The sequence below is a fragment of the Zootoca vivipara genome, chromosome 14, assembly GCF_965207765.1.
Source record: "Zootoca vivipara chromosome 14, rZooViv2.hap1.1, whole genome shotgun sequence".
In the NCBI taxonomy this organism is placed as follows: domain Eukaryota; kingdom Metazoa; phylum Chordata; class Lepidosauria; order Squamata; family Lacertidae; genus Zootoca; species Zootoca vivipara.
Window position 1 is genome coordinate 20,674,806 of NC_142597.1, and position 24,703 is coordinate 20,699,508.

General features: G+C 46.8%; 1 protein-coding gene and 1 long non-coding RNA gene across 3 annotated transcripts in view; one reads left to right on the forward strand and one right to left on the reverse strand.

Moving 5' to 3' along the window:
- On the forward strand, positions 1 to 23,616 carry ALG9 (ALG9 alpha-1,2-mannosyltransferase). 2 transcript variants are annotated; one of them, XM_035139179.3, is made up of 15 exons: positions 1 to 435; positions 2,246 to 2,384; positions 2,693 to 2,827; positions 3,495 to 3,565; positions 4,594 to 4,682; positions 6,106 to 6,241; positions 7,235 to 7,322; positions 7,958 to 8,063; positions 11,527 to 11,649; positions 14,640 to 14,794; positions 15,457 to 15,586; positions 16,529 to 16,676; positions 18,998 to 19,127; positions 19,606 to 19,736; positions 22,566 to 23,616. In XM_035139179.3, exons 1-15 carry the CDS (start codon positions 320 to 322, stop codon positions 22,687 to 22,689), a joined length of 1,821 nt encoding a protein of 606 aa, XP_034995070.3. In that variant the 5' UTR covers positions 1 to 319; the 3' UTR covers positions 22,690 to 23,616. The 2 variants fall into 2 exon arrangements, with proteins under 2 accessions (XP_034995070.3, XP_088513985.1); XM_088657859.1 differs by lacking the exons at positions 4,594 to 4,682; positions 6,106 to 6,241 and having other exon boundaries at positions 123 to 435.
- LOC148683526 (uncharacterized) overlaps positions 23,341 to 24,703 on the reverse strand; it is a 5,041-nt gene continuing 3,678 nt past the window's right edge. Inside the window, exon 2 of the long non-coding RNA XR_015947038.1 lies at positions 23,341 to 24,223. This is a non-coding gene — a long non-coding RNA (uncharacterized LOC148683526). The remainder of the gene's footprint in view (positions 24,224 to 24,703) is intronic.

Below are 24,703 nucleotides of genomic sequence, written 5' to 3' on the forward strand. Positions count from 1 at the left end.
ATACAAAAGATAATAAACAACAGGAAAGGGCACGTTGAAAAGTGACCCTCCCACTTAGAAAGTGAAGTGGTACAGTCTGAGAATGCATGATAAGGTAACAGTCAGCTGCGGCTCCCTTCTGTAGACTCTTCTCGCCCTGCGAGAGAGAGAGACGTTTTCCTAGCGGCCGCCGGTGCCCCAGCAGAGAAAGAGACTGCGCTTGCGCGTGTCTGTTTGCCCGGACCCATCATGGCGGCCACCACCTTCAGCTCTGACGTGTCCCTCTCCTGACTGCCGGGAGGAGCTTGCCGGCGAGGCCGTTCTCCTGCCCACACTCGGCATGGCGGCCAAGGGGCCCCGGCAGCGGCCTCGAGGGGGAGGTGGGGATGCGGCGGCTGCCGTTTCCCGCCAGCGAGAAGAAGCGCCCCCGCCGGCCACTGAGGAGACCAAAGCCGAGTAGGTGGCAGATAAAGGGGTGGGGTGAGCGAGGAGGATATGGGGTACTGCCATTAGGGGGTGACTTGGAGGGACAGTTAGGCTTTATAGGGGGGAGGGTTGCCCAAGGTAAATGGGTTCCCCTCGAAGAATTTGAGGGAGGATCAAATAGGGGAGTCTCCTTTCGAGATGGGCTCGTGGGGGGTGGGTGGGTCCTGTGGTGCCTGAATTATTAGGGCCTTCCTGGCTTTTTAATTTTTATTTTATGGGGGGCATTGGGCTGAAGGAAGCTTCCTTAAGAGTCGGGCTCAAAGGGTCATGAGCTGTGGGGGCTTTGGAAGTGGAATTTATGAAATTCTCTTTTTGTTTTGGTTGTTGGGTGATTGTAAATTTCAAAATTTGGAAAAAGTAAATTTGAAAATTTTAAGAAGAAAAAAGGAAGTGGAGCAGGGAGACTCTTGACTGGTTTCAGGCTTTGTAAAATGCTGTGTTGCATCATGGATATTATAAGCCATGTTGAGGTAGGGATTGCTGCTTGGGAGTAGGGCTCCCACATAAAAAATGTACCTCTCAGAATTGTGTAACTCCCTCCCTTGAATATCTGCCCGCCACTGTCATATTGCACACACATAAACTAACACATCCCTCAATCCAGTAGGAGCAGTAAAGCAGAGTTGAGGACATTGGCCAAAGGATAAAGGTAAAGGGACCCCTGACCATTAGGTCCAGTCGCAGACCACTCTGGGGCTGCGGCGCTCATCTTGCTTTACTGGCCGAGTGAGCAGGCGTACAGCTTCCGGGTCATGTGGCCAGCATGACTAAGCCGCTTCTTGTGAACCTGAGCAGCACACGGAAACGCTGTTTACCTTCCCACCAGAGTGGTACCTATTTATCTACTTGTACTTTGACATGCTTTCGAACTGCTAGGTTGGCAGGAGCAGGGACCAAACAATGGGAGCTCACCCCGTAGCGGGGATTCGAACCGCCGACCTTCTGATCGGCAAGCCCTAGGCTCTGTGGTTTAACCTACAGCGCCACCCACGTCCCATTTGGCAAAAGGATAGAGTCTCCCTATTCTTTGTACTATCTCCCTCACCCTATTCAGCTGCCTTCCTGCACTGCAAAAACAAGACTAAGCCACACATGTCCCATAACAGCGTCATATAGATAGACAGGGTCAGTAGTCACACACACACACACACACACACACACAGAGAGAGAGAGAGAGAGCTTTGTGGAACTCCCCCCAACTCTATGGAGACTGCATCAAACCAATAGAATGTGTTGCTGTTCTCCCTGCATATAAATGGGATGTTTCATGGGGATTCTGAAGCAGAGACACACACTTCTTTCTCTCTCATGCCACAGGCTCCCATTTGGGGTGTGTGTGCATTCTTGTGCATAGTTTCTTGAACTGAAGGCAGGATGCTGCCTCAAGGCAAGAAACGAATGCAGTTCTTGTTCCTGCCAGTAGCCATGCAAGTAGGTATTTAGAAAAGAACCTTTAGCAACCCTTGTGGTGGACATGACATCCCTTCTTGATTATAGGCCAACCAAAGTTTGGGCCGATCAGTATTTTGTCAGAAGAAGAATCAGCACTCACTGATCAATGTGCAAATCAGTGAGAATTGATCGACGATTGTCTCCACAGTGAGAATTTTTAGATGTATGCAGTATTTCTGGGTGTTTAAAAATGCTTCATTTTAAAATCTGGAATGATTCCCTGAGCACCCTTCCCTTCTCTCAGCTTCAGTCACCTTGCCAGTCTAATCCCCTCACCTTATCATCCACCCATGGGGCTAACACCTGTCTTTTTTTGGCTCTCCCCTAGGTCGTCTGGGAGCAAAGCAGGACATGTCTGGGCCCCTGAAGGATCTACAGCTTTCAAGTGTCTAATCTCAGCCAGGTTCTGTGCCGCACTGCTGAGTAACATCTCCGACTGCGATGAAACATTTAACTACTGGGAACCTGTGAGTGGCGTTCGTGTCTGTAAAGTGCCTTGTTGGGGTGTGAAGGGGGTACATGTTCAACCCAAATCCTTAATCACTCCTGAATTAAGTAGTAGTGGTATCCAGGATATATATACCCTGTGGTTTGTTGTGATGCAGGATCATGATCCTGCAGGTTCTTGTTTCCTAAGGGTGACACTGCAAATCCTTTGCTCTTCTTAATCTTTTGCCCATAACTGGCTTAACTTTTAGCATTGTGTGTGTGCACACATCTTACTTAAGTGAGAATTGGGACACCTTCTGACTTGATTTTGTAATACGTCCTACAGATGCACTACCTCGTTTATGGTAAAGGCTTCCAGACATGGGAATACTCTCCTGTCTATGCCATCCGCTCCTACGCGTACCTGTGGCTCCATGCCTTACCAGCCTTGTTCCATGCCAGAGTTCTGCAAACAAACAAGGTAATGTGCATACTTCAGGAGTCAGGAACCCCAGGCCCAGGGCCAAATGCAGCCTTTTCTCTCTGGCCCTTTCTATTCTCCCAAGGCCACATACCCTCATCAGCCCTATGCCATACCCTCTTTGAATGTTTTTGCCTGTCTGGAATGTGTCACTGAACTCAACTAATGCCTCTTGATTGTGTGGAAACTAGCTTAGAGTACAAAGACATTGCTCCGTCCACCTCTGCCTCTGCCATCACCTACCACTAGTATGTGATGCCTAAAAAGTTGCTCAGGTGGCTGGGTAGCTCTCAGTCTGAAAAATATTCCTCCCCCCTCCCATGACATACCTTGACTTCATCTATGTGCTGGGTGCTCCATCCATGGCTCACCCAAGCTTCCCCTGTCCCCAGCATCCTTCCCTCCCTTCTGCTAACATGGACTCCTGTATCGTTGGTGCAGTGTGGGACACCCAGTTTGCACATTGTAATGGGTCTGCCCACAGTTTCCTGGAGTCGAAAACAGCCCAACATTCTGTTTGTTACGGTAATCAAATATCCCTTTCTTTCTTTTTCTGTTCGGGCAAGTCCATCTTGGTGTAAGCTCTGGCTTTATTGGGGGGGAGGCAAGGGTGTGTGGGTTTGACTCTTATGTCTGCAAGCATTATAATTGTAACTGTTCATCCTAGGTTCTCATCTTCTACTTCTTGCGCTGTCTTCTGGCCTTCCTGAGTTGTGTTTGCGAGCTTTACTTTTATAAGTGAGTACAGAAAGTGCTTTCTCTATTACCGTTGTGAATACTATGATCATTGACACAGCTGTCTATGAATGGGAATTTGTCAGTTCATCATATAAGAAATGTGCCTTGATAATTTCTAGTGTATCTTGTGCAATTATATTCCTAGTGATCTTGGGCATGTTTTGCTATGTGCATATCTTACATTGTAAGCCACCTTAAGGATCTGATTCAGTTAGAAATCCTAAGAGCTGGGGCAATTTTGTAGGTTGGCCTAGGATATAAATCAGTATTTAACTGTCAGATGAGACAGTCTTGCCATTGAGCTGCCATTCAATGAACCTGCTGCTTCTGGTATCCCTCAGCACACCAGTCTCAACTGGCATGTAGTTGGGAGACTCCAGCAAAAAGGCATAAGGGGGCAGAGGTGGTAGGGGTTGAATGGAGAAGTTCAGAAGACTTATTGAGAAGGAAATATAAAACCTGGTACTATGTATGCTGGTAGCTGGATTCATAGTGCAGAACTGGCCAGAGGTGATGTACTTTAGGGGTGCCCATAAACCATTAACATCTAAAGCTATGTGGTATTCATCATTTATTTATTGTAAGATATTTATATACTACTTTTCTGGCAAACCTCACCAAGTGGTTAACATAAAAGTGTTAAAACAGTATGCATCAATTAAAACTACATAATTAAACAGCCAAGACAAAGGGTGGGGAAGCTTTCTGCAAAATATATTTTCTTTCAGGGCAAGATGGCTGCTTTAGTTGAGGGAGACGCTACTTCGGCTGGAGCTAGTCTTTGGCCTGCTTAGCCCACTCATGGGTCTTTCCCAGTCCAGACTCCTAAGCCCCCCTTTTAGTTGCATAAAACACACCTCTGCTCTGTCACTAAGCTACGTGACCCGTCTGAAAACAGCTGCCTTATTCTTAGCCATGCCTTTGGTCCATGTTGTTGTCTGCTGTGCTCGCAAGTTCATGGGACTTTTACAGGTCATGGGACTTTTTGTGCACTGGAACTGCACTTATTTTCCCTTCTACTTCTCCAGGGCCGTGTGTAAGAAATTTGGGTTGCATGTGAGTCGTCTCATGCTGGCTTTCTTGGTACTCAGCACTGGGATGTTCTGCTCAGCGGCTGGTGAGTTAAGAAGTGAATTGCTTGAGGGTTAGGAACCAATTTCATATTGACTTTTGATGGGCAAGGATATTCTCCTGCAGAGTTTGCATTTTTGGGTAGAGATGGGTAAGAGGTTGCATGAGAGGTGGAAATTATATGGTCTGTATAGAAAAATCTTTCCTCCTCTCTCTTTCCAGCTCCCTGTATGCCGTTTGAATGATTCACCTAACATTCACATATACCAGAGCTTTCAAAACTGTGTGTCACAACACATTAGTGTGTCGGCTGCAGTTTGTAGGTGTGTTGTGTGAACACTTCCCGCACTCCTCCCAGGCCTGGATAGGGATTAGTTTAATCTCTGGTTTTCTAGTAAAACTGAATTACTGTGTTGCGAAATGATGCATGTCTAAAAAGTGTGTCACCATTATGAAAAGATTCAGGTAGGTAGCAGTGTTGGTCTGACGCAGTCGAAATAAATAAATAAATAAATAAATAAATAAATTGTCCAGTAGCACCTTATAGACCAGCTAAGTTTGTTCTGGTATAAGCTTTCGTGTGCATGCAAACGAAAGCTTATACCAGAACAAACTTAGCTGGTCTATAAGGTGCAACTGTACAATATTTTTTTTTATTTTTTATTTCGACCAACATGAAAAGTTTGGAAAGTTGTGGCATATGCTTTTCAATCTTTTCTTCATACCAATGGGGGCTAGAAACTTGTAACAAAAATAAATACTGAGATGTTCAGGATTCTGAAAAGGACATTGGATTTCGCACTAGGTAGTCAGTGCAGACTTTTGTGCATCCAGATTCTGTGGAATTAGCAATACATAAGGACTGTTTCTGGTTTTAAGATCAGTATAATCAGAACATGAAAGGCATTCACTTTGCTTACTGAAAGAGTCCTCACTATTTGTTGGAGAACTTAGCCTGGATCCTCAGGTGTAACTGGAGTAAGGGACTTGCCTTGCTCCCGAGCCCCCTGCATCTTGGCATAAAAAGAGACCATCTGTTGCAGAATATTTCCAGAGATGGAGAATGTGCCTCCAGTTAGCAAGAGGTTGCTTAAGAAGCACCTTTTCCAGCAGAAGGATTCCAAGGGTTATGTTGGTTCATATGTAACCTCAAGCACTCCCACCTCTGCCAATCTGCCTTACATTGTGTACAGCCCCTGACCCATCTAGCCTAGTACTTGCAGCAACCTGGGCAGAGAGGGTTTTTTTTCCAATCTGATAGTTTTAACTGGCCCTGGAACCTTCTGCATTCAAAGCAGATGCTCTCCCATTGAGCTACAGCTCCTTTCCTATGTCACATGTTCTTAGGTTTGTGCTGAGAAAATCTGCTGACAAGGAGTCCTGAAATGACCCGAAGACATCTGGGGGGCTCTGACTGCTTTCTGCTTTCTCCCAGACCCTGATTCCTTTTTGCTTCTTTTGCTTTTCAGCCTTCCTCCCCAGCAGCTTCTGCATGTACAGCACAGTAATAGCAATGACAGGGTGGTACATGGATAAAATCTCTCTGGCGGTCCTGGGCGTGGCTGCAGGAGCCATTGTGGGCTGGCCTTTCAGTGCAGCACTTGGGTAAGCAAAAGGGAGTGGGGAACGTGGAAGCATTCAGGGACAGGTAGCTCTAGGTGGGCCCTAGATGTCTCTCCAAGACTGATCAGTTCCACTATTGTCCTCAGCTTCTTATAGCTCTGTGCGCAGGGCTGCAATGTTTGACTTGCTTGGGATTGTAGCTGTACAATTGTTGTTCCTTGAAGAAGTGTTAATGTTGTGTTTTGGAACCTGGTTGTTTTGAATTCCATTCAGCTGCTGCGACACTCACTCAGCTATTGAAAACTCTAATTAACTTCCTAGGCCTCATGGTGGTTAGAGGAAAGTTTCAGAAATATGTGGGAGGTACCATCAAAATGAACAAGAGCTTCCATTAGTTAAGAGTAAAACTGGAAGCATTTGGCTATTATTGCAACTGGAATTGTTCAAGTTAAGAAATTATATCACCATGTAATTTGTAAAATTCTGAGCAGAGAACTTTGCATACTGCCATCACAAGTGATACCTTAAGACACTGCTATTCAGGCACTAAGTACCGTAGGTTTCTGTAGCAGTAGTGCTTCCCTAGAAAAGAGAGAGGAGGGATAACAGGTAGCTCTTATTCTGCTATGTTCACCATGGAAAGGAGATTCCCTCTGTTACTCCAAAAAGATTGCTCTAACTTACCTCTCTCCACTCTTTGCACTCCTCCTTTTTTTGTCCTGTATTTCCAAAGTTATCCAGCCAAATCGCTTCAAACTATGTTTTTCTATTTCTGTTCCTTTTGCTGCTCTGTGTTCCAGTGCTATTTATCTATTCCCATGATTCATAAATGTCACTCCCTACTCCCTCTGCTTAGAAAAAAAATGAATTCCTTTGCATCCTTGATTAATTTAGAAACAGGATTATATTCAAAGGTGGGGCTCCACATGGTTGGTTTTGGGGGGCTTGGAGAGGGGAGTGTGGAAGGGTCAACAGATAAATGTTTTTAAACATCCAAGTTGAGATGGGAATATTTTTGGCATCTCCTTTTGCCAGGCTTCCTATTGCCCTGGACTTCCTCATCCTGAAAAGAAGGTGGAGAAGCTTCCTGAGGTGGTTTCTGGTCGCACTAGTAGTATTTCTGGTGAGTTTCCCAAGTTATTTGTGGAGAAATAACTCAGAGGGGAGTGTGGTATAATGGGAACTGAGTGCCAGGTTTTTCCAAAGGGGTTACTGAGGAGGAGGGGTCTCTTTCGCGGTTCTTGCGCTTCTGATCCCCCACTCTTCCTTCCAAAGGAGTATTCTGCTCAGTGAAGTCATGTGGGTATATCCCATTGTTTTCTGCATGGCTTTCTGGACAGGAAGGTATTTTCTCTATGGCTAAAAGAGGCACCCTGGGAAGGAGCGGTTATGTTCATGTCTCCTCCCATATTGTGGCATCTTCACAGTATGTGTTTCCAGCAAGTCTCCCTTGGCAGCAGTAGATAATGCTGTTGGCTGTGGGAGGGCAACATACACTGCAATGCCCTTACATCATGGTAGAAGTGACAACTACGGCATTTTTGGGGGGTGTGTGTGTGTGTATATGCACACACACACACTTGATGGGAGGATTCTATGTTCAGTGCAAGCATTGCATCTGCCGCAGCCTGTAGTTCTTCTGCCCTAAGTTCTGGTCAGCACCGCTGTTTCACTTGGTTTCCCAAATGTGGGAAATGCAAGTGCTGTCCTGGAATTGAGACAATCTAGAAACAGCTGTGTTCTTCTTGTTGAATGAAGGTGCCCCTGGTGGCTGTTGACAGTTATCACTATGGGAAGCTTGTGATTACTCCTCTCAACATTGTCTTGTACAACGTCTTCACGCCACACGGACCGGATCTTTATGGTGAGTCCACACCTGTAGGACATACGTAAATGTTTTGGGGCGCTGGGTAGGGACCGCAAAAGCTAAGGTGTGCACAGTTTTGTGGGTTGTTCCCAGAGCTGGCCCTGTTTGCGGAGCTTCCTCTAGCAGCCATGCCTTGAAACACTTGGGTCGTTCAGGCCCCAGCAGCCTCTCTGAAGGAGCAAACCTCTTAGATTCAATGTTGCTTTACTCAAGTCCTTAAAATCGCAGCTACTTCAAGCAGACTGCATGAGTCGCTGATACAGTCTTGCTGCCTCTGAGGGATCAAAGGACATCTGAATTTGCTCTTAGTTTGGCACTTCTTAACTTAATCTGAAGCATAAGAAGCGCTTTACCTTGGTAAAGAGATGCACCACCTGCAGACTTGAAATGGGATTTCTGCCATGCAGACAGCTGGTCTCATTGAAATGTACAGCAGGAAGCAGGCAGGCAGTATGTAGTTATGGGGAATTGTGGACTAGGGGTTTGGGTGAGTCTAACCTTCTCTGAAACTGCTGGTGAATAAGTCCAAAATGAGGACATTTATGCAGTGGGTTGGGAAGCAAATTTAGTTTCCTGTGAGATGTTTCAGCTGAGTTGGTTACAGCCTTCATTTATTCCTTTATAAGGACCTGTCTTACATTGGAGTCATACTTTTTGGGTTCAGCTAGCTCCATACTGGTTACTCTGTACTGACAGTGGTTATCCCAGGTCTTGGAGGTGTTCCTCAGACTCTTGAATGGGAGGCAATGATGTATGTAAGACTGCAGCTTCTGGCTCTGTGGCTGTGGCTGTAACAGCAGCTTGATCTTTGTCCTTGTGTGAGTCCTTCATCCCTGCACAATGATTCCAGACACACATCACTGCTGGACCTTGGAGCCTCTTTTCTCTGTCACTGTATTGAGCCTGACCTTTACACATTTCATGCATGAGCATGAGCTGGCTCTGCTGTCCTCGGGGGACCAGTGAATTCTGAAGTGTCTTACCCAGAATGACGCTTATGTAACATCTTCATGCTAATGAGAGAGCTGCTTTAATACTGTCTCGCCTAGAAACACGATGAAGAGCAGAATGTCGTGTGCGTTTAGACAGTGTCACCGAGGCACACACCCAAGGATGACTCAAGGTCGGATGTGTGTCTGGATGGATTTTGTTTGTTTGTTCAGATTCCGTGTTTGTCTCATCCATCTGGGTTCAATGCTCAGGCATGGAATCTGGCATTTTTATTTTTGTTTTTAAAAAGCAAGTTTCTAGATCTCATGGCTGCTGCTAAATGTTTGAAAGGAGAAACAAAAGAAGGCTTGAAAGAGGACTTCTGATGGTCAGGAAAAAAGCACTCTTTTCCTTTTCCTGTAATTATTCCTCAGGGCTGGAATTTATATTTGGCACCCAGGCTGTGAAAAATGCAACACCAGCACCTTGGAATTTGGGGTATGCTGCTGTCATCTGTTCTTGCTGCCCATAAACCTCATCACCATGCTCTTGTTTTGATCCAGTACATGCAACCCCTTATTATCCACTGTCACCTTGCAGAATCCTGAACTGGTTGAATGCATCATACTTTCTACTTCCAAGTAAAGATTAAAGGGTTTTAGCCAGTGCTAGTCCTACTCAGATTAGACATGGCTAACATAGGCCCAATGTGGATCAGATATAAATTTTGAAGAGAAGCAGAAACATAGCAATTGACAGAGGAGAGGAAAATGGAGACAAGGAAGTAAGAGAAGAATGTAATATTGGGTTTAGTTTCAGGAAGCAATGAGGACTAAAGTGAGTGTGACCTTGGCTCTTGGCATAACTGGAGTGCTTCTTAGCTTCCATGCTTTGATGCTGCTTGATAATCCACATAGCAGTGGCAATGCTCTTACCTTGTGTAACGTGGTGACCATATTGGCCCAAAACTTAACAAGCCCCACTCTAAAGATACAAAAGCTCATAGCAACTTGCTACTGAAGAAGCCCCCCAGGAGACGAAAGCAAGGCAAAGACACGCAATGTCATCCTTTTTACTTTTGTCTCTACTAGGCGGCAGGAGGTACAGGCCTCTGTTCCTAGAGAAGGTTCACCCACAAGTTCAGAAACCCCCACAAATAGATGATTGTCTTGCTGGCCCTTGGTCTGTTGGGGATCATGACTTCCCCAAATACACGTTAGCCTAGGAAGGGTGAAGAAAACCCCATTTTTCCTCCAACCTTCTGCACCTCTTTAAAGGGGGGGGGCTGCCCTTGTTCTTGAGAGAGCCATGGGTCTTAAAGGAGAAGAAGAGTTCATCTGAAGCAATTCGGGAAGGTTGTCTGCTTCACAGGGCTGTCTGCAGCCAGCTGCTGGATGAATCGTTCTAAATCGAGGTGGAACTGCGATGTCTTTTGTTCCTTGCGTGCTTTTTATAGCTCCACTACGCAATGCAGCGTTACCCCAGAACTATTCTAATCCCTTGAATCTCCTGTGCCTCCGCCAAGCCTTCTAAATTGGGAAAACACCTTTGCTAAAGAATTAAAGGGGTGGAGGAGGAAAAAGAAGAACCGTTCATTCTTTGCCATGGCGGGTGGGGGGGGGGAAGGTCAGTTGCCTTGGAATTGCTGAGGGCCCCAAGAGCAAGGCAGCCTTTTCCCTTTCTGCATGACTCTGTGTGACAGCCTTCCCCAAACTAGTGCCCTCCAGATGTTTTGAAGAACAACTTCCATCAGCCCCAACCGGCATGGCTGTTGCAGTTTGAAGCATCCAGAGGGCACCAGGTTGGGGAAAGCTGATATGTGAAGAAAAAGGAGCAATGATGAATAATTACGGCCAGCATGTTACAGCATGTTCCTGGTCTGAGGGAAAAATAAATAATATTTGGACTCTTGCTAGATACCATACCTGGTTGAAATTTGCAGATTGCCTTTTGTCATTTCAGGTGTTGCCGAGCAAGGAGCCTGTGTTTACTATGGGTTGTCCCCCCCCCTCCTTAAAAGTGAGCTGCAGTTCATCCCTGCTCTCTTGACAAACATCTTTGTCCGATATAAATGTTCACACCTGAACGTTACATTTACATCTTAGGTCAACACTTAAAACAAGCAAATAAGCGAGGAGCTTTAAAAATAAAAAGTAAAGTGTGAGGAGGATATAATGGCTATTGGTTTTGATGGCTATAGAAAGCCGCCAATTCTAGAGGCAGTATATCTTGAAATAATGGGTGCTGGGGAGGAACCATGGGGGAAAGTTGTGGCATTCAGGCCCAGCATGTGGGATTCCCAGAGGCATCTGCTGGGCCTTTTGGCTAGAGGGCTGCTCTTTATGTTCTGGAGAGGCCTGAGGAATTGCTGGGTCCAGAACTTTGCTATTGCCCTGGAGAGTCTCTGTCTCAAGTGATAGGCCCTGACTGCAGAAGGGCATCACGAACCCTCTTCAGGAGTCTGTATGGAAATATTACACCTTTGCAACACCCCCCCCCCCATTTTCTCTTCCCTCTCTGCCTTCATTAGGTACAGAGCCCTGGTCTTTTTACTTCATAAATGGCTTTCTGAACTTCAACGTGGCCTTTGTGCTGGCACTCCTGGCCTTACCCCTGACCTCCCTCATGGAAAGCCTGCTGCAGAAATTTCACGGTGAGTGCTGCGGGGTGTTTTTGGGAGCTCAGCTGGAAGCTACGGTATGATTGTCAGGCGACCGCTTGCTTGCGAGTGCAACTTCATTTGGTGGAATTGGCCAAATCCTTCCTGACTGCATGTGTTCAGAGCAGCCACAGAAGGGCAGGGCAGTCAGGGAACCTCAGGTGAAATTTCGAGAGCAGAGAACCTGCTATTACCCGCCACAAAAAAATCAAAGTAGGATTCTAGCCCTTACGACCACCAGAAAAGCATTAGGAGTTCTAGGTGGCTTTTGGTGGAATCCTGGAAGTCCAAGTGGAGCTTGAGCAGGACTTTCCAATGGCTGGGGAGCAGGAACTTTGGTGCCTGCCTGCAACTCCTTGTATCCTCTTTTCTAGCTAGTGCTGGTGGCTGTTTCTCATCTTGGAAGCTTTTGTTCAATTTAAAAGCAGCATATAAGTACTTAACATGAATAAAGAGTGTGCCTTGCATATGCAACCTCGCTGCTTTCTGTTTTCTTCGCCCCCCCCCCTTTCTGAAGTTCTTGTTCCGTAAGTCAGTGGCTGTGTGCTATCACAGCCTTTAAAGCCCTAAATGGCCTCGGTCCAGTATACCTGAAGGAGCGTTTCCACCTCCAAAGTTCTGCCCGGACACTGAGGTCCAGCACCGAGGGCCTTCTGGCGGTTCCCTCATTGCGAGAAGCCAAGTTGCAGGGAACTAGGCAGAGGGCCTTCTCAGTAGTGGCCCCCGCCCTGTGGAATGCCCTCCCATCAGATGTCAAAGAGAAAAACAACTACCAGACTTTTAGAAGACATCTGAAGGCAGCCCTCTTTAAGGAGGCTTTTAATGTTTAATAGATTACTGTATTTTATTTTTCTGTTGGAAGCTGCCCAGAGTGGCTGGGGAAACCCAGCCAGATGGGCAGGGTATAAATAATAAATTATTATTATTATTATTATTATTATTATTATTATTATTATTATTATTATCAAAGGGCACCAGTTCTCCAATCAGGACTGCTTTTTTTAAAGCATCAAGCCTGCCTCCACAACCCCTGCCTGGTCCCCCACTGCCCTGACGCCTCAGAAATGTTTAGTTTATTTTTTAAAATAATAATAATAATAATTTCTTTGCTGGCTGCAGGCTTGCTTATCCAGTATTTATAGAAGTTAAACAACTTGCAAATGGCAGGAGCCCAGCTTAGCCACAGGACAGACACACAAGTTCCTTCTTTGCACATTTTAGTTTTGAAAAACACCATGAGGATAGAGGAACATGAAACATCCCCCAGCCTGGTCTTCCACAAGGGTGGGCTGGCTTCACTCTGCTGTGGCCCAATGTATTTATTTGTTACTAGCGTCCCTGGAGGTCTCTGATGTGAGTGAATTGTTAAAAGTGGGAGCATATACTCAGGATCTCTAAACAGTTAAGGCGTAACTTGTTCCTGCTAGGTGTTTCTGAGAAGGCTCACATCCTTAACAGCACAAGGAGTGCTATTCTGGATCAGACCAAGCTCTGAAAAACTCCAGCATTCTTTGTTTCGAAACAAACAGACAAACAAAAATCCCAGAAACCAGTGGGGCACTGGGGAGGGGGGTGTCTGCCAGATACTGACCAGTGGTGCACTGGTGGGCCGTGTTTATCTTTCTGTCTTGCCCATCTCTGAAATGAAGGCTTGTACTTCCAGGGCTGTCCACTAGAGTACACTAAGCGCTCACATTCTGCAGAGGGTGCCGCATGCACTGTGGGAAACATGAAGGCTTCTTGCCAGCCAAGCCCAGTGGTGGAGGCTGCTGTAACTACCCATTTCATGCCCTTCTGCTTAGCAGATTGTGTCCTGAAGCGGCGGGGGGCGGGGCGGGGGGGGTCCCTTTGTGAAATGCTGTGCAATCCTGATTTGCTTTAACACCCCAAGCTTTTCCTTTTGGGGGCAATTCAGGTTTTTTGACATATATTGAGCTGCCTCTGCAGCCCTTGCAAATTGGAGTAATTGCTGTTACTTCCAAATAAATGACTTCCTGCTTCATTCGAGGGGAGACAAGGGAGGTGGTGCCTTGGTTTTGTTTCCCTTAGAGAGAGAGAGAGAATGTGCGTTCAGAGTTCTTGGTGTACTCTGTTGCTGCCCTAACAAAGTGTTGGAGGTTTTAGAAGTGCCCGCCCCTAAGCAAGCACATTTTTCTTTCAACATCTTAGGCGCCTTAGAATTCCCCTTTGGATGAACTTCTACAACACCTAGCAGGTAGCTGGTAAATCAAAGACTGTTCTTGTTTTTTCTATCGCTCTGCTTATAAGCCTGGGGAAAAGTATTTATTTGTGAAATTTGAGGTATGTGCATTAATCATATGCCTTTGCCCAAGATCAGGTGGCTTTGAGATGTATTTAGTAGCTGTGCACCAGGCGCTTTCACTGCCACTGAGGAGAAATGGTAGAAGCCCCTGTACCTATGCAGCTCAGGGTTCACATCAGAGCTCCATAAAGCTGGGTCATGCCTGATGATAGGGATGCAAGAGTGCCATTGCTAGATTAGACCAAGGGTTTCCTTAGCCCAGTTTTGTGTTTCTAGCAGTAGCCAGATGGATGCTCACAAGCAGAGCATGAAGGAGTGATCCTCTCCTGCCACTGATGGTCTTCAGAGTCAGAGTGCCTTCATGTGTGACTGTGTATACCTCTAAAGCACATTCAAAGTGCATTATTTCCCTAAAAGAATTATGGGCACCCTCCCAGAGTTACAATTCCCAGCAATCCTTAACAAATTACATTTCCCAGAATTCTTTGAGGGAGAAAACATCCATCAAATGTGCTTTAAAGGCATGGTGTGTACGCAGCCTATGAAGGCCACATCAGATTTCCCCACCCAAAAGCCCAACAGAGAGCTGAAATAAACAGCAAAGAGCTGCATTCCAAGATAAGGGTGTGGTGGGGTCCTGATCCAAATGCCTTGGTTGTCCTTTAGCCTCTCCCATCCCGGAGTTAAACCCCCCCCCTTTTTTTCTCTCTCTCTCTTCCAGTTCAGAATCTGGGACGGCCTTACTGGCTGACGCTTTCTCCCATGTACATCTGGATCCTGATTTTCTTCAGCCAGCCTCACAAAGAAGAGAGGTTTCTGTATCCCATCTATCCCCTCATTTGCCTATGTGGTGCTGTAGGACTCTCTGCCCTTCAGGTGCGTTTAGGGATGGCAATGGCTGAGTGTGGGTGCAGGTGGAGAGGGCCTGCACCTAAGCAAATCCATGTTCACGCTAGGTGGGTTCCCCTTCACCGCATTGCTCTGAGCCACCAATTTGACGTATGAGCTTTCCATGTAGCCTTGAGAGTTGGCATGAAGCAATAGTAAAAGAGAGAGAGAGATTGGCAAGAATCTGTGCTATCCAGGAACACACAAGGAGCCTTTTTCTTCCTGTGCTCCCAGCTGCACACAGGAGTCCTGGGCTGGGAGCTCACAAAGTTGGTCTGGGGTTGTGCCAAAAAAAAGCATAAAGGTGGGCAGCTGGCACCAAAGTAGGTCCACACTGCTGTCTCCCACTGATGCTCCAGTGCGGCCTTTGCCAACCCATTACCCTCCAGATGTTTTGAGCCACAACTCCTTCAGCCCCAGTGCCCAGGGATGATGGCAGCATCTGGAGAGCGCCAGCTGCACCATCCCATTCCATTTTGTATTTCCCGAACTTGTGCAGAAATATAATCTTATGGTAAGGCTGTTAGAGGCTTCTTTGCAGCAGCCACCCTCTTCCTCCACTGGGTTATTGAAATGAGCTCTATTCCCCCCTCCCCTTGTTGTAGTGTAAATGACGTTCATATTTTGCTTTTCTCTCTCCCTTTCCTTAGAAATGTTACCACTTCATATTTCAAGGTTACCGCCTGGAGCACTACACGGTCTCTTCAAACTGGCTGGCCCTGGGGACCATCTTTGTCTTTGGGCTCCTGTCCTTGTCGCGCTCCGTAGCTTTGTTCAGAGGTTGGTTCTGGAGAGGCTGCCCTGCTGCTTATTAGTCACAGTCGGACAAACAAACACCGTAATGCATTTCAGGGGTAGCTTACTCCTCCCTTATCCAGAAACCATGGAGCAGGAGACACCTGACCATCAGCATGCCATCTGCGGAGAATGGCATTCTTGGTAGCTGAATCACAACTTTGGAATTCCCATTTGCCAAAGTCTGAGCCTAGCCATCTTTTGGGAGTCTTTCAGGCCTTTTGGTCTGTGCTGGTGGTTAATATTGGTGGTAGCCATGGGATTTTAGCAACTCCAACTCTTTTGATTCTTTCTCTCCTGCCCCTTTTGCTTCTCTCCTGATTTAAGGATACTGTATGCTAGCCAGAGCCTTTGGGATTTAATGTAAATCCTTCAGATGTGTTCTGAAATTGGGTAGCTAACCTAGGATGCTTAGCAAAGCACATGCAGGAGCCCCTTTTGAAGTTAAGAGGCCTTATCATAAGAGCTGGTGTGGCACAGTGGCTAAGAAACTGAGGAAGTCCCTGGTTTAGATATTGTCTCTGGCATTTCAAGTAAGACTGGGAGAGTCATGACTTCTGACTGAATGCTGGAGAGCCACTGCTGGTCGGAGCCTGTTGGACTCCGACTCCCATCAGCCCCAGTCATCATGACCAATGGTCAGAGATGCTAGGTGGTGTAGTCCAATATTTGGAGTTCCAGGGGTTTTCTATCCCTGGTAGATAAGATTCTGAGCTATATGGGTCGGTGACTTGGCTCCTTACAAGGCACTTTCCAAAGTGTAAATTTCCAGTTCTCTTTGGTGAGTGCAAGAGAAGGGCATTTTCTCAGTTCATCATAGCTCAGGAAAGCTCATGCTGACTTGAAGGGGTTCCTAAAATGGTTTAGGCACAAAGGCACAGCCAAATCTTATTCCTTTTTTTCACTTGCAGTGTCTCTTCCTCTTAGGTTATCATGGGCCCCTTGACCTGTACCCAGAATTTCACAGAATCGCCACTGATCCCACAATCCACACTGTGCCAGAGGGGAGGCCGGTTCACGTTTGTGTGGGGAAGGAATGGCACCGTTTTCCCAGCAGCTTCCTCCTGCCAGATAAGTAAGTCAAGACACAAACAGGGTTTATCCCACAAGGATGCAGGTGCTGTTCATCACCATAGATAACCAATTTGTGCATAGACCAGGAGTAAATGCTTGGGTGCACTGGTGTCCATGCCAGCTGCTCACATTGTCAGCCTTCCAGGTAATCACTTATGCCCCGTCTTCCTCCCAAAGCGCATGAGGTGGCTTATACAAAATTAATGCAGCACAAGATAAAAGCAAAACCTAAAAACATGTTGCCTAGAAACAAAAACAAACTACCAGTAACTAGCCAAACCAGCAGCAGTTAAAAACAAACAAGCAGCAGTTTCCCCTCTGAATACCAGGTGCTGGGAATCGCAGGAGGGGAGAATGCTGCTGCTATGGTCATGTCTTGCTTGAGAGCTTCCCATGGGGATCTGGTTGGTCACTGGACTAGATGGGCCTTTGTCCTAATCCAGCAGAGCTCTTTTTACATTCTCAGTTTTCAAAGTAGATCACACAGCAACAGAAGACTGAGGACCATGGAACAATGTCCTCCTCTGGCTCCCAGGTTTACCAGCTTTTAACTAAGGTTCCCTCTTAACCAAGATTTGAAACCAGGATCTGCAGATGTTTTCCATAGTTTGAGAGAGAACCTCACTAGCAGCTGCAATGGCCAAGTTCCCCAGGCTCACTGATGGTGATGAGAACTGGGTTGCTTTTGGCCACTGCAGGAATCAAAGGAAGGTGTTTAGGCCGGTAAGATGGAGAGAGGACCTGGACAGTGTGACCTAAACACTGGGAAGTGTTGTGTTGTGTTGAGGTTGCAATTTTGATGTGTTTTTGGTTTATTAACAGGTTTAATTTTTTTAATATTTAATTTTTTTAAAAAAACTAATATATTTCTTGCTCAATTCTTTTTGTAACCCGCTTTGAACATGTTTGTTTGTTTGTTTACAATCAAGCAGTAAATAAATTGATGAAACAAATAATTTTACAGGACTGCAGCAAAAAAAAAAGAGCAGAATGTGGAATTAGGAGCAGAATTCAGTTTCCTATAAAACCTACTTCAGGATTTTAAAAACCCCACAAAGCAAGGTTTCTAGGCCTCATGGCTGCCGATAATACAAAGGGGACAGGAGCTTCTGTGAGCTCCTTGCTCCTCCCCTCATCTGCATCCATTATGCAAACAATTGCAGAAAATGACTTTTCAAAAGATGAGACATGATTCAAATTTGCTCAGGTAGTGCAGATGGCCAAATCCAGCTCCTACAGTAATGCACTTTGGTTTGGCTGAGGGCAGAATTTTAAGCAGGATTTTTTTTGGCTGGGTGTGTTTGTGTGTGCTACTGATTAGCACAGCTTTGCATTTAGCTTTTCACGGTGACACTGATGCTCACGTCAGGCTGCGCTTATGCCTGCCTCTTCAGCTTCAAACCGAGGCAGCTTTGGCTGCACAGACGTTACTGTAGCTGTAAATTCAAGGGTTTAATAACCTAACGGTACCTAGACCATAATGCGCCAGATGGATATCTCCCCCCCACACACCTTTAAAAAAAGAGAGAAAGAGAATGAGGCATTAAATCCCAACACCGTCACAAGGGATTGATGATTAAGAGGAACAAAACTCGCCCAAGACTACGTCAAAACTGCTGCAGCGTTGCAAGAGCCGGGATTAGCTCTGGCCTTGCCAGTGATTAGGGCCCAGGCAGCAGCCGAGGGCTGTGTTCTTGGAGTCACTGGAGCATGCGTTAAGGAGTATCAAGGACAAAAAGGCTGTCTGGATCTCCTGCCCCACTGAAGCACCTTCTGCTAGGGTTGCTCTAGCCCTGTTGCAGCAGATGGGCTCCGAATGATACCTGAACGGCAAACTTTCTTGGCACTTGTAGGTAAAATGTGAATTTAGCAAGGCTTTGTACCTACAGGAGCCTGTTTGTTTCCCCTTTTTCCTGACTCGGGGGCCTTTGTTCTCTTTGCACTCTCAGGAGTGCTGCACGTTTCCCCCTCTCCCTGCCCCCGTCCAATGGCCTGTCACAACTGTAGCATTCCATTTCCCCATGGTCTGCAGCCCTCTGATGAGGGAAGCCCCTAGAATTTGTAATATGAAGAGCAGTTAATGGGACTGTGAACATGCACACACACACCCCACTCCCAAATCCTGGTTCACCCACAAAGGAATCACAGGCACGTCCACATCCTGTGGCCGGCAGATTACAGTGAGTTGCTCTGTAGCGGACAGCTGGCAACCCCAAGCTGTGTTCGCAGCCTTTGCCCTGCTGGGTTATTGCTGCGGTGTTTTGCTTGCAAGTTAAAAGCCCACAGGGTGTAATATCACCTCCTCCCTCTTACTCCCTGCAGTTGGCAGCTTCAGTTCATTCCGTCAGAGTTCAGGGGCCAGTTGCCAAAACCATTTGCCAAGGGACCAATGGCCACTCGCATCATTCCAACAGACATGAACGACCAAAACCAGGAAGAGCCATCCAGATACGTAAGTGGCATCTTCTCTCTCTCTCTCTCTCTCTCTCCTTGGACAGGACACGCTTGCTGTGCCCAATGGGAAACAACACTCTCAATTTCTTTCTCTCGGAGCAGAACTTCTCTTCGGCATGTGGGGGATTCCTGCATACCTGTTTAAACATAAGCAGCCATAGCCACTGCATTTGGACAAAGCTGTTTCCATGAAAAGTGCCTGGACCCCCAAGTATTAAAAAAAACCACACATGTAACTTTTGACACCAAGTTGTTACAGGATGCAAGCAGAATAGATACACCCAGGTCCTAAAAACATAAACTCTTCTGCACAGTACAACCTGTGCCCCAAATGTGTATATGTGAGACAGCTGTAATGCAGAAAAGCATCCCAATTGTTGTTCCTGTACTGATGAGACAGGCAAGGAGCCCTGATGCTGTGTGAGCTGTCCCTGCATAGATGGGAACCAACCCAAAATGTCCTCTCTCCCTTCCAGTTTGACATTTACAAATGCCATTACCTGGTGGATTTAGACACTGCAACCGAAGCACCCAGGGAGCCACGGTATGCAGCCAACAGAGAAGAATGGATCAGTATTGCTTACAAGCCTTTCCTGGATAGTTCAAGGTAAGATGCTGAAAAGCACAAGGGGGAAAGGAGGGCTATGGGGGGCATATTCTGCTTAGTTAGGGACCTCTGCAAAACTCAATTAGGGAACTTGCATCTTTTGGGGAGGGGGGATGGAAAAGTTGTTACCTGAAAAAGGGAGCTGTGTGTGTGTGCGTGTGCGTGCGTGCGTGTGCGCTTAACCTGCACAGGCAAACTGCACCTGCTCTGCACTGCTGGTGGATTTTCAGTAAAGTTTCCTTTTGGGATGACTTGTCCCAGGGTGTGAGTCATGCTAGAGGTCAAGAAGGAAGGAATTTCCCCCCCAGCAGGGAGGACTGTTGGCAGCCAGCAACACTCTTCTTCCTTCCTTCCTTCCCCCCTTTCCCTTGCAAGTGAGTTGTGGACTGCTAAAAGGGTTACTGAGGTGTGAAGTTAATCACATCCCCTCACTTCTAAATTTGCATTTCCCCTGTGTCATCCTCTTCCTCCTCTCAGCAACTGTTCTGGCTGCAGTTTTGCTCCCAAGTCTACTGGTTTCAGGGGTGCTCACCTTTCAGGGAAGATCTGCCAGCCTCATGAGACATTGAGGGTGGGATTTCGGGTCCCATGCAATCCACTTCCTCTTCCTCTTCCAGCCTCACCTTGACAGCTGCGACATGTCTGGCTCCTCAGAAGTGTTCACCAGCTGTCTGGCTTCCCCAGCACTCCCCACGCTTTTCTGTTTATATATTTTAAAAGATAAGAGCATGATTGAGAATTGTTTTTTTTAAAAAAAAAAAAAAGCTTGATGAGTGGGTGGATGGGAAGCCAGCTCTGCGAGAATTTCCCCAAGGAAGGTGGCAGTGGGAGATGTGTTAATAGGTTACCAGCAGCTTGCTGGAGTATCTCAATTGGCAGCTTGGGGGGTGGGGGTGGCAGGAGGAGGTGCAGCTGACTGTGCTGGCGACCCAGAGAGGCAGCATTCAAAGCAGCTGCTTCCATCCTTGGCCACTTTTGCCAATACTGAATCTGAAGAAATTACTTTGTGTTAAATATTCCATAGCTTGTGCAGCTTGGCAATAATTCTGTGTGTGGAGATGAAGTGGTATTTTTCACTGTGGTTTGGCTTATGCACTTGCAAAACATACTGTATAGAAATGCATTGACAGCGAGACAAATATCTCTGGTGCTTTAGTTTCTGAAAAGGACGATATCTGAGTTTAAGTCTGCCCTCCTCACCTTGGGGAAATCCTTTCCTCAAATGTCAGATGTGTTTGTTCTGCAGTACATGTTCTGCACACGCTCAGAGGAAGTGTCACTTTCATTATTTTATATGTTCCAAAGGAAAAGGGGGGGGGGGGCTTAAAAACTGAAAAGTTACTGGGGCTCAGTCCTGGCATAAGTTTAATCTCTAAATAGTCTAAGCAGCAAGCATTGAATTGAAACCCTGAGCCCTTTCCACTCCTTCCTTTTTATGGGAACCTGGTGGAAGACCCTCCATTGACTTGCCTGTAGCAGTGACAGCTGGTTACTGCTTGCTCCTGGTTCAGAGGGAGGAAGAGCGAGAGCCGGGGGCATGCTGGATTTTGGCAGCCTCTAGATCTGGCAGCTGCTCCATCGATCCAAACATAGCGGTTCCAAAAAGAGAGAGTGGTGGGTGTGCGCAGGGGAATGGATCTGTTAATAGCTATTGGCTGTTTTCAGAGACTGGAATTTGACCGAGGAGATGGAGGGAGGGAGAGGGGAGGTCACATGGCTGCTTGCAAACGGACTCGAACCTCTGGCTGGCTGCCCCTCTCTCAGCCCGGCTGACCTCCACTGCAGCGCAGCCAGCTGCCTAACCCCTGAACCCTCAAGGGGAGAATGTGGGCTAACAACTGTCTGTTTCTCTGCCGCCCTTTGTGGTCTCCAGGCACTGTGTAAATCAAAAACCACCAGGCTGACCATGACCACTGCTCAGTGTTCTCAGGGAATTTCTACATGGGTGGGCCTTACGTTTAGCTGCTCCTGCTGCATTCTGTACCTGAGAGTGCCATGATTCTGCACTTGAAACTATTTGTGTAAATGTAGTAATATAGCAGCAGGGCTGTAGCTGAGATACGGGTTTTCAAGAAACATATTTTGGCTTGGAGGCTGGGGTAGGAGGGACCAGTGCACAAACGCAGGAGAGCCAGTGGGGGCTGCTGCACTGGGCTGCCACTCTGAGCCCGCTTGCCTGACGAGTGCGTTTTATCTTTCTCACAACGACTGTTCCTCTTCTCTGGGAAACTGAATGACCCTGGCTGCTCGATTCATGCTTGCTGAACCAGAGGCTTCTGGGACACAAAGAGTCCCCCATTGACGTCAGCCAGTGCCGTGGTAACTCTCAGTTGGCTCTGATAAATGGTGCTGCTAATTGAATTAGAGAGCACTCAGAGCCATCGACTAATTATGCTACTCAGGCAGCAGCTTTGTCTGGGTCCATTTAATTCTGCATTGGCTGAGCGCTCCAGTTCTGGGGGAAGAAAGGGCAGGGTGGATTAGGGATCCCAGCTGAGGCAGCAAAGGCATGTGCCAGCACTTTTAAACCAAGGAGACCCTTCCCCATTCCCCACCAGCTGCCTCAGCACTTCCCCACCCCCTCAAGCATACAATAAGCGACCAGGGGCTTTAAGCAGGCCAGTCCTCCCTGTCAAAATTTCTGTTTTGTTCCCCTTTCCCTATAAGTGATGTTCAACTGCCCTTAATGTTCTAATTTTCCCCTGCATATCTAGGGAGTCTTAGAAACCCTCACTCTCTCTGTGGGTAGGCCTGTTTTGGTGGCTACCCACCACCAAGTTTGCTATTAATAGCTAGCAATGTGTGTGTCGTACATTTCATTTTTCCCAGGTCCTCAAAGTTCTTTCGGGCCTTCTACATCCCCTTCCTGTCCCACCAGCACACAACGTACATGAACTATACCATCCTGAAGCCTCGGCGCTTCAAGCAAGCCAGGAAGAAAGCTGGAGGCTAGTTCGAGCCTCTGGGGATCCAACGAGAACCAGCTGAAGACGCTGGCTCCTGCTTCAGGTGTCTCAATCCCACCTGCCCACTCCCATTATTTGTAAGAGTGGCAGTGGCTGTGGTGGGTGGGTGGGGAAATGTTTGTGAAGGTTTCCCTTTTTTGGCTGGCTGTGTTGCAATATTATTGACCACCTGATCTGCCATTGTTTGGGGGCTCTGCTTCGCTTTCAGATACTCCTGGAAAGTATGAGCAAGGCGTCATCTTGCTGTGGAGTCAACAGGAGCAAAAATCTTGGTTTGTGCGAAAGTTTATCAAGTTTCTGGCTGAAAGGTAGCCTGGGGCTGCTGTGGGTCTTTCAGTATTTTCCCTCCACCACAGAACATCTCGCCAACCCTGGAGAGAAGTTTTTTTTTGGGGGGGTGTATGTGTGTGTTTTATAAGAGGCCTTTTGGAGAGAGAAAACAGCCTCACCAGCAGGAATGCACAACACTCCCTGGTGGGTCTTCAGGGGAAAAGGCCCTCCTTGACTCAGATGGAGCAGAAATAACTTGCACTTTTGAGAACTGTGACTCTGTTAATTACATAATTTAGTGAAGCATTGACTTGTGCGTGAGTGGGTTTTTATTTTTAAAAAACCTCCATTGTCTGTCTTGTCAGCTGCTGCCAAAACACAGGGGTTTGTGTAGGGTGTTTTTTTTTTTTAAGTTTCCTTTTCTCCCCTCTACGTTCTAGCTTCTTTGTGAAATGTCTGGCTTTGTAATGTTTCCAAATTTACCAAAGTGCAGAAGGGAGCTCTCCTCCTCACTGCACACCTTTAGCTGTGGAATACAGTGGCTTCTCATTCAGTCTGCACTATATGTACTGTGAAACTGTTTCATTAGTGATTAAAAATTATGCTTGTACCTCTCCAAATGCAGTTTTAGGTATGGAAGGAAAGTGTGTGTGTTGGTCTCTTTCTGTCTTTCGTGCACTCAAAGCTCCAGTCTAACTGCATCATCCACAGTCTCAAAAGTAGATGAGAAAAGTGCTGACATGTGAGAGCAGCAGGTGATTTATTTCGTGATGGGAAGGCCAAGGTCTCCCTTCTGAGGCTAGAGCTGACATTTTAAGCACCCAATGAGACTATCCTGCACCATGTACAGCTAATGTATCTAGCCGGGGGCCCTGAAGAAGTGGGAGGCAGCAGTTGATTTTTCACCCTAAACTTGTGCATGTTAAAAAATTACAAAACAAGTTATTCTGAAGAAACATTTGAGGAAGCCAGTCCCAAAAGCAAATGAGTTGATTTTGGTCACTTAACCTTGTTCACCTGAATTGTAAGGAAGGGAACGCAGCCACTAAGTCTTTACACAAAAGATAACATAACTCAATATTTCACGTGGGAGCAGGGCTGCAGGCTGAAGATTCATTGCCATCAGGGTGGCCAGAGGTGGGACTGAACGAACATCTCCATCCCAAGACCAGGACAACAAACAGAGGTTGTGAATCTGGAAAACCAGCGCATCATCCTCACAGGAAGGGCAGGAGATGTGGCTGGGCAAAGCTGTGAAGAGGAGAAGAGAAAGGGTTGTGTCAGAAACAGACTTAAGGAGAGCTGCCAGCCTCTCCCGCCACAGCTGTTGGTCCCTATTTGGAAACAGCAGAGGCTGCCTGGGATCTACAGTGTGGTCTGATTCAGATGGTGATTTTTTTTCTTTAACATACTTTAAATACTGTACTTGCTGGTTGCCCTTTTGGTTCCTCTAAACAGCACTGGCTTCTCTCCTGCCCACACCCCAAAGCTGTGCTCTCCTGTGCCTTAAAACAGCTGTGCAAAAGGCAAAAAAAAAATTCAACCCTCCTTAACAGCTAGGAATATCTTGCTACACAAAGCAGGCTGCATAAAGGCATATCGTCCTTACCACAAGAGCTTTTGCACATTGGTGCAACCGTGCATGTGTGGCCTCTATCCCCATTTGCTCAGTGGGGCAAAGAAGAGGCTCACGTGTGCCTTGCTATGTACAGAAAGGCAGAGAGCAGCTGG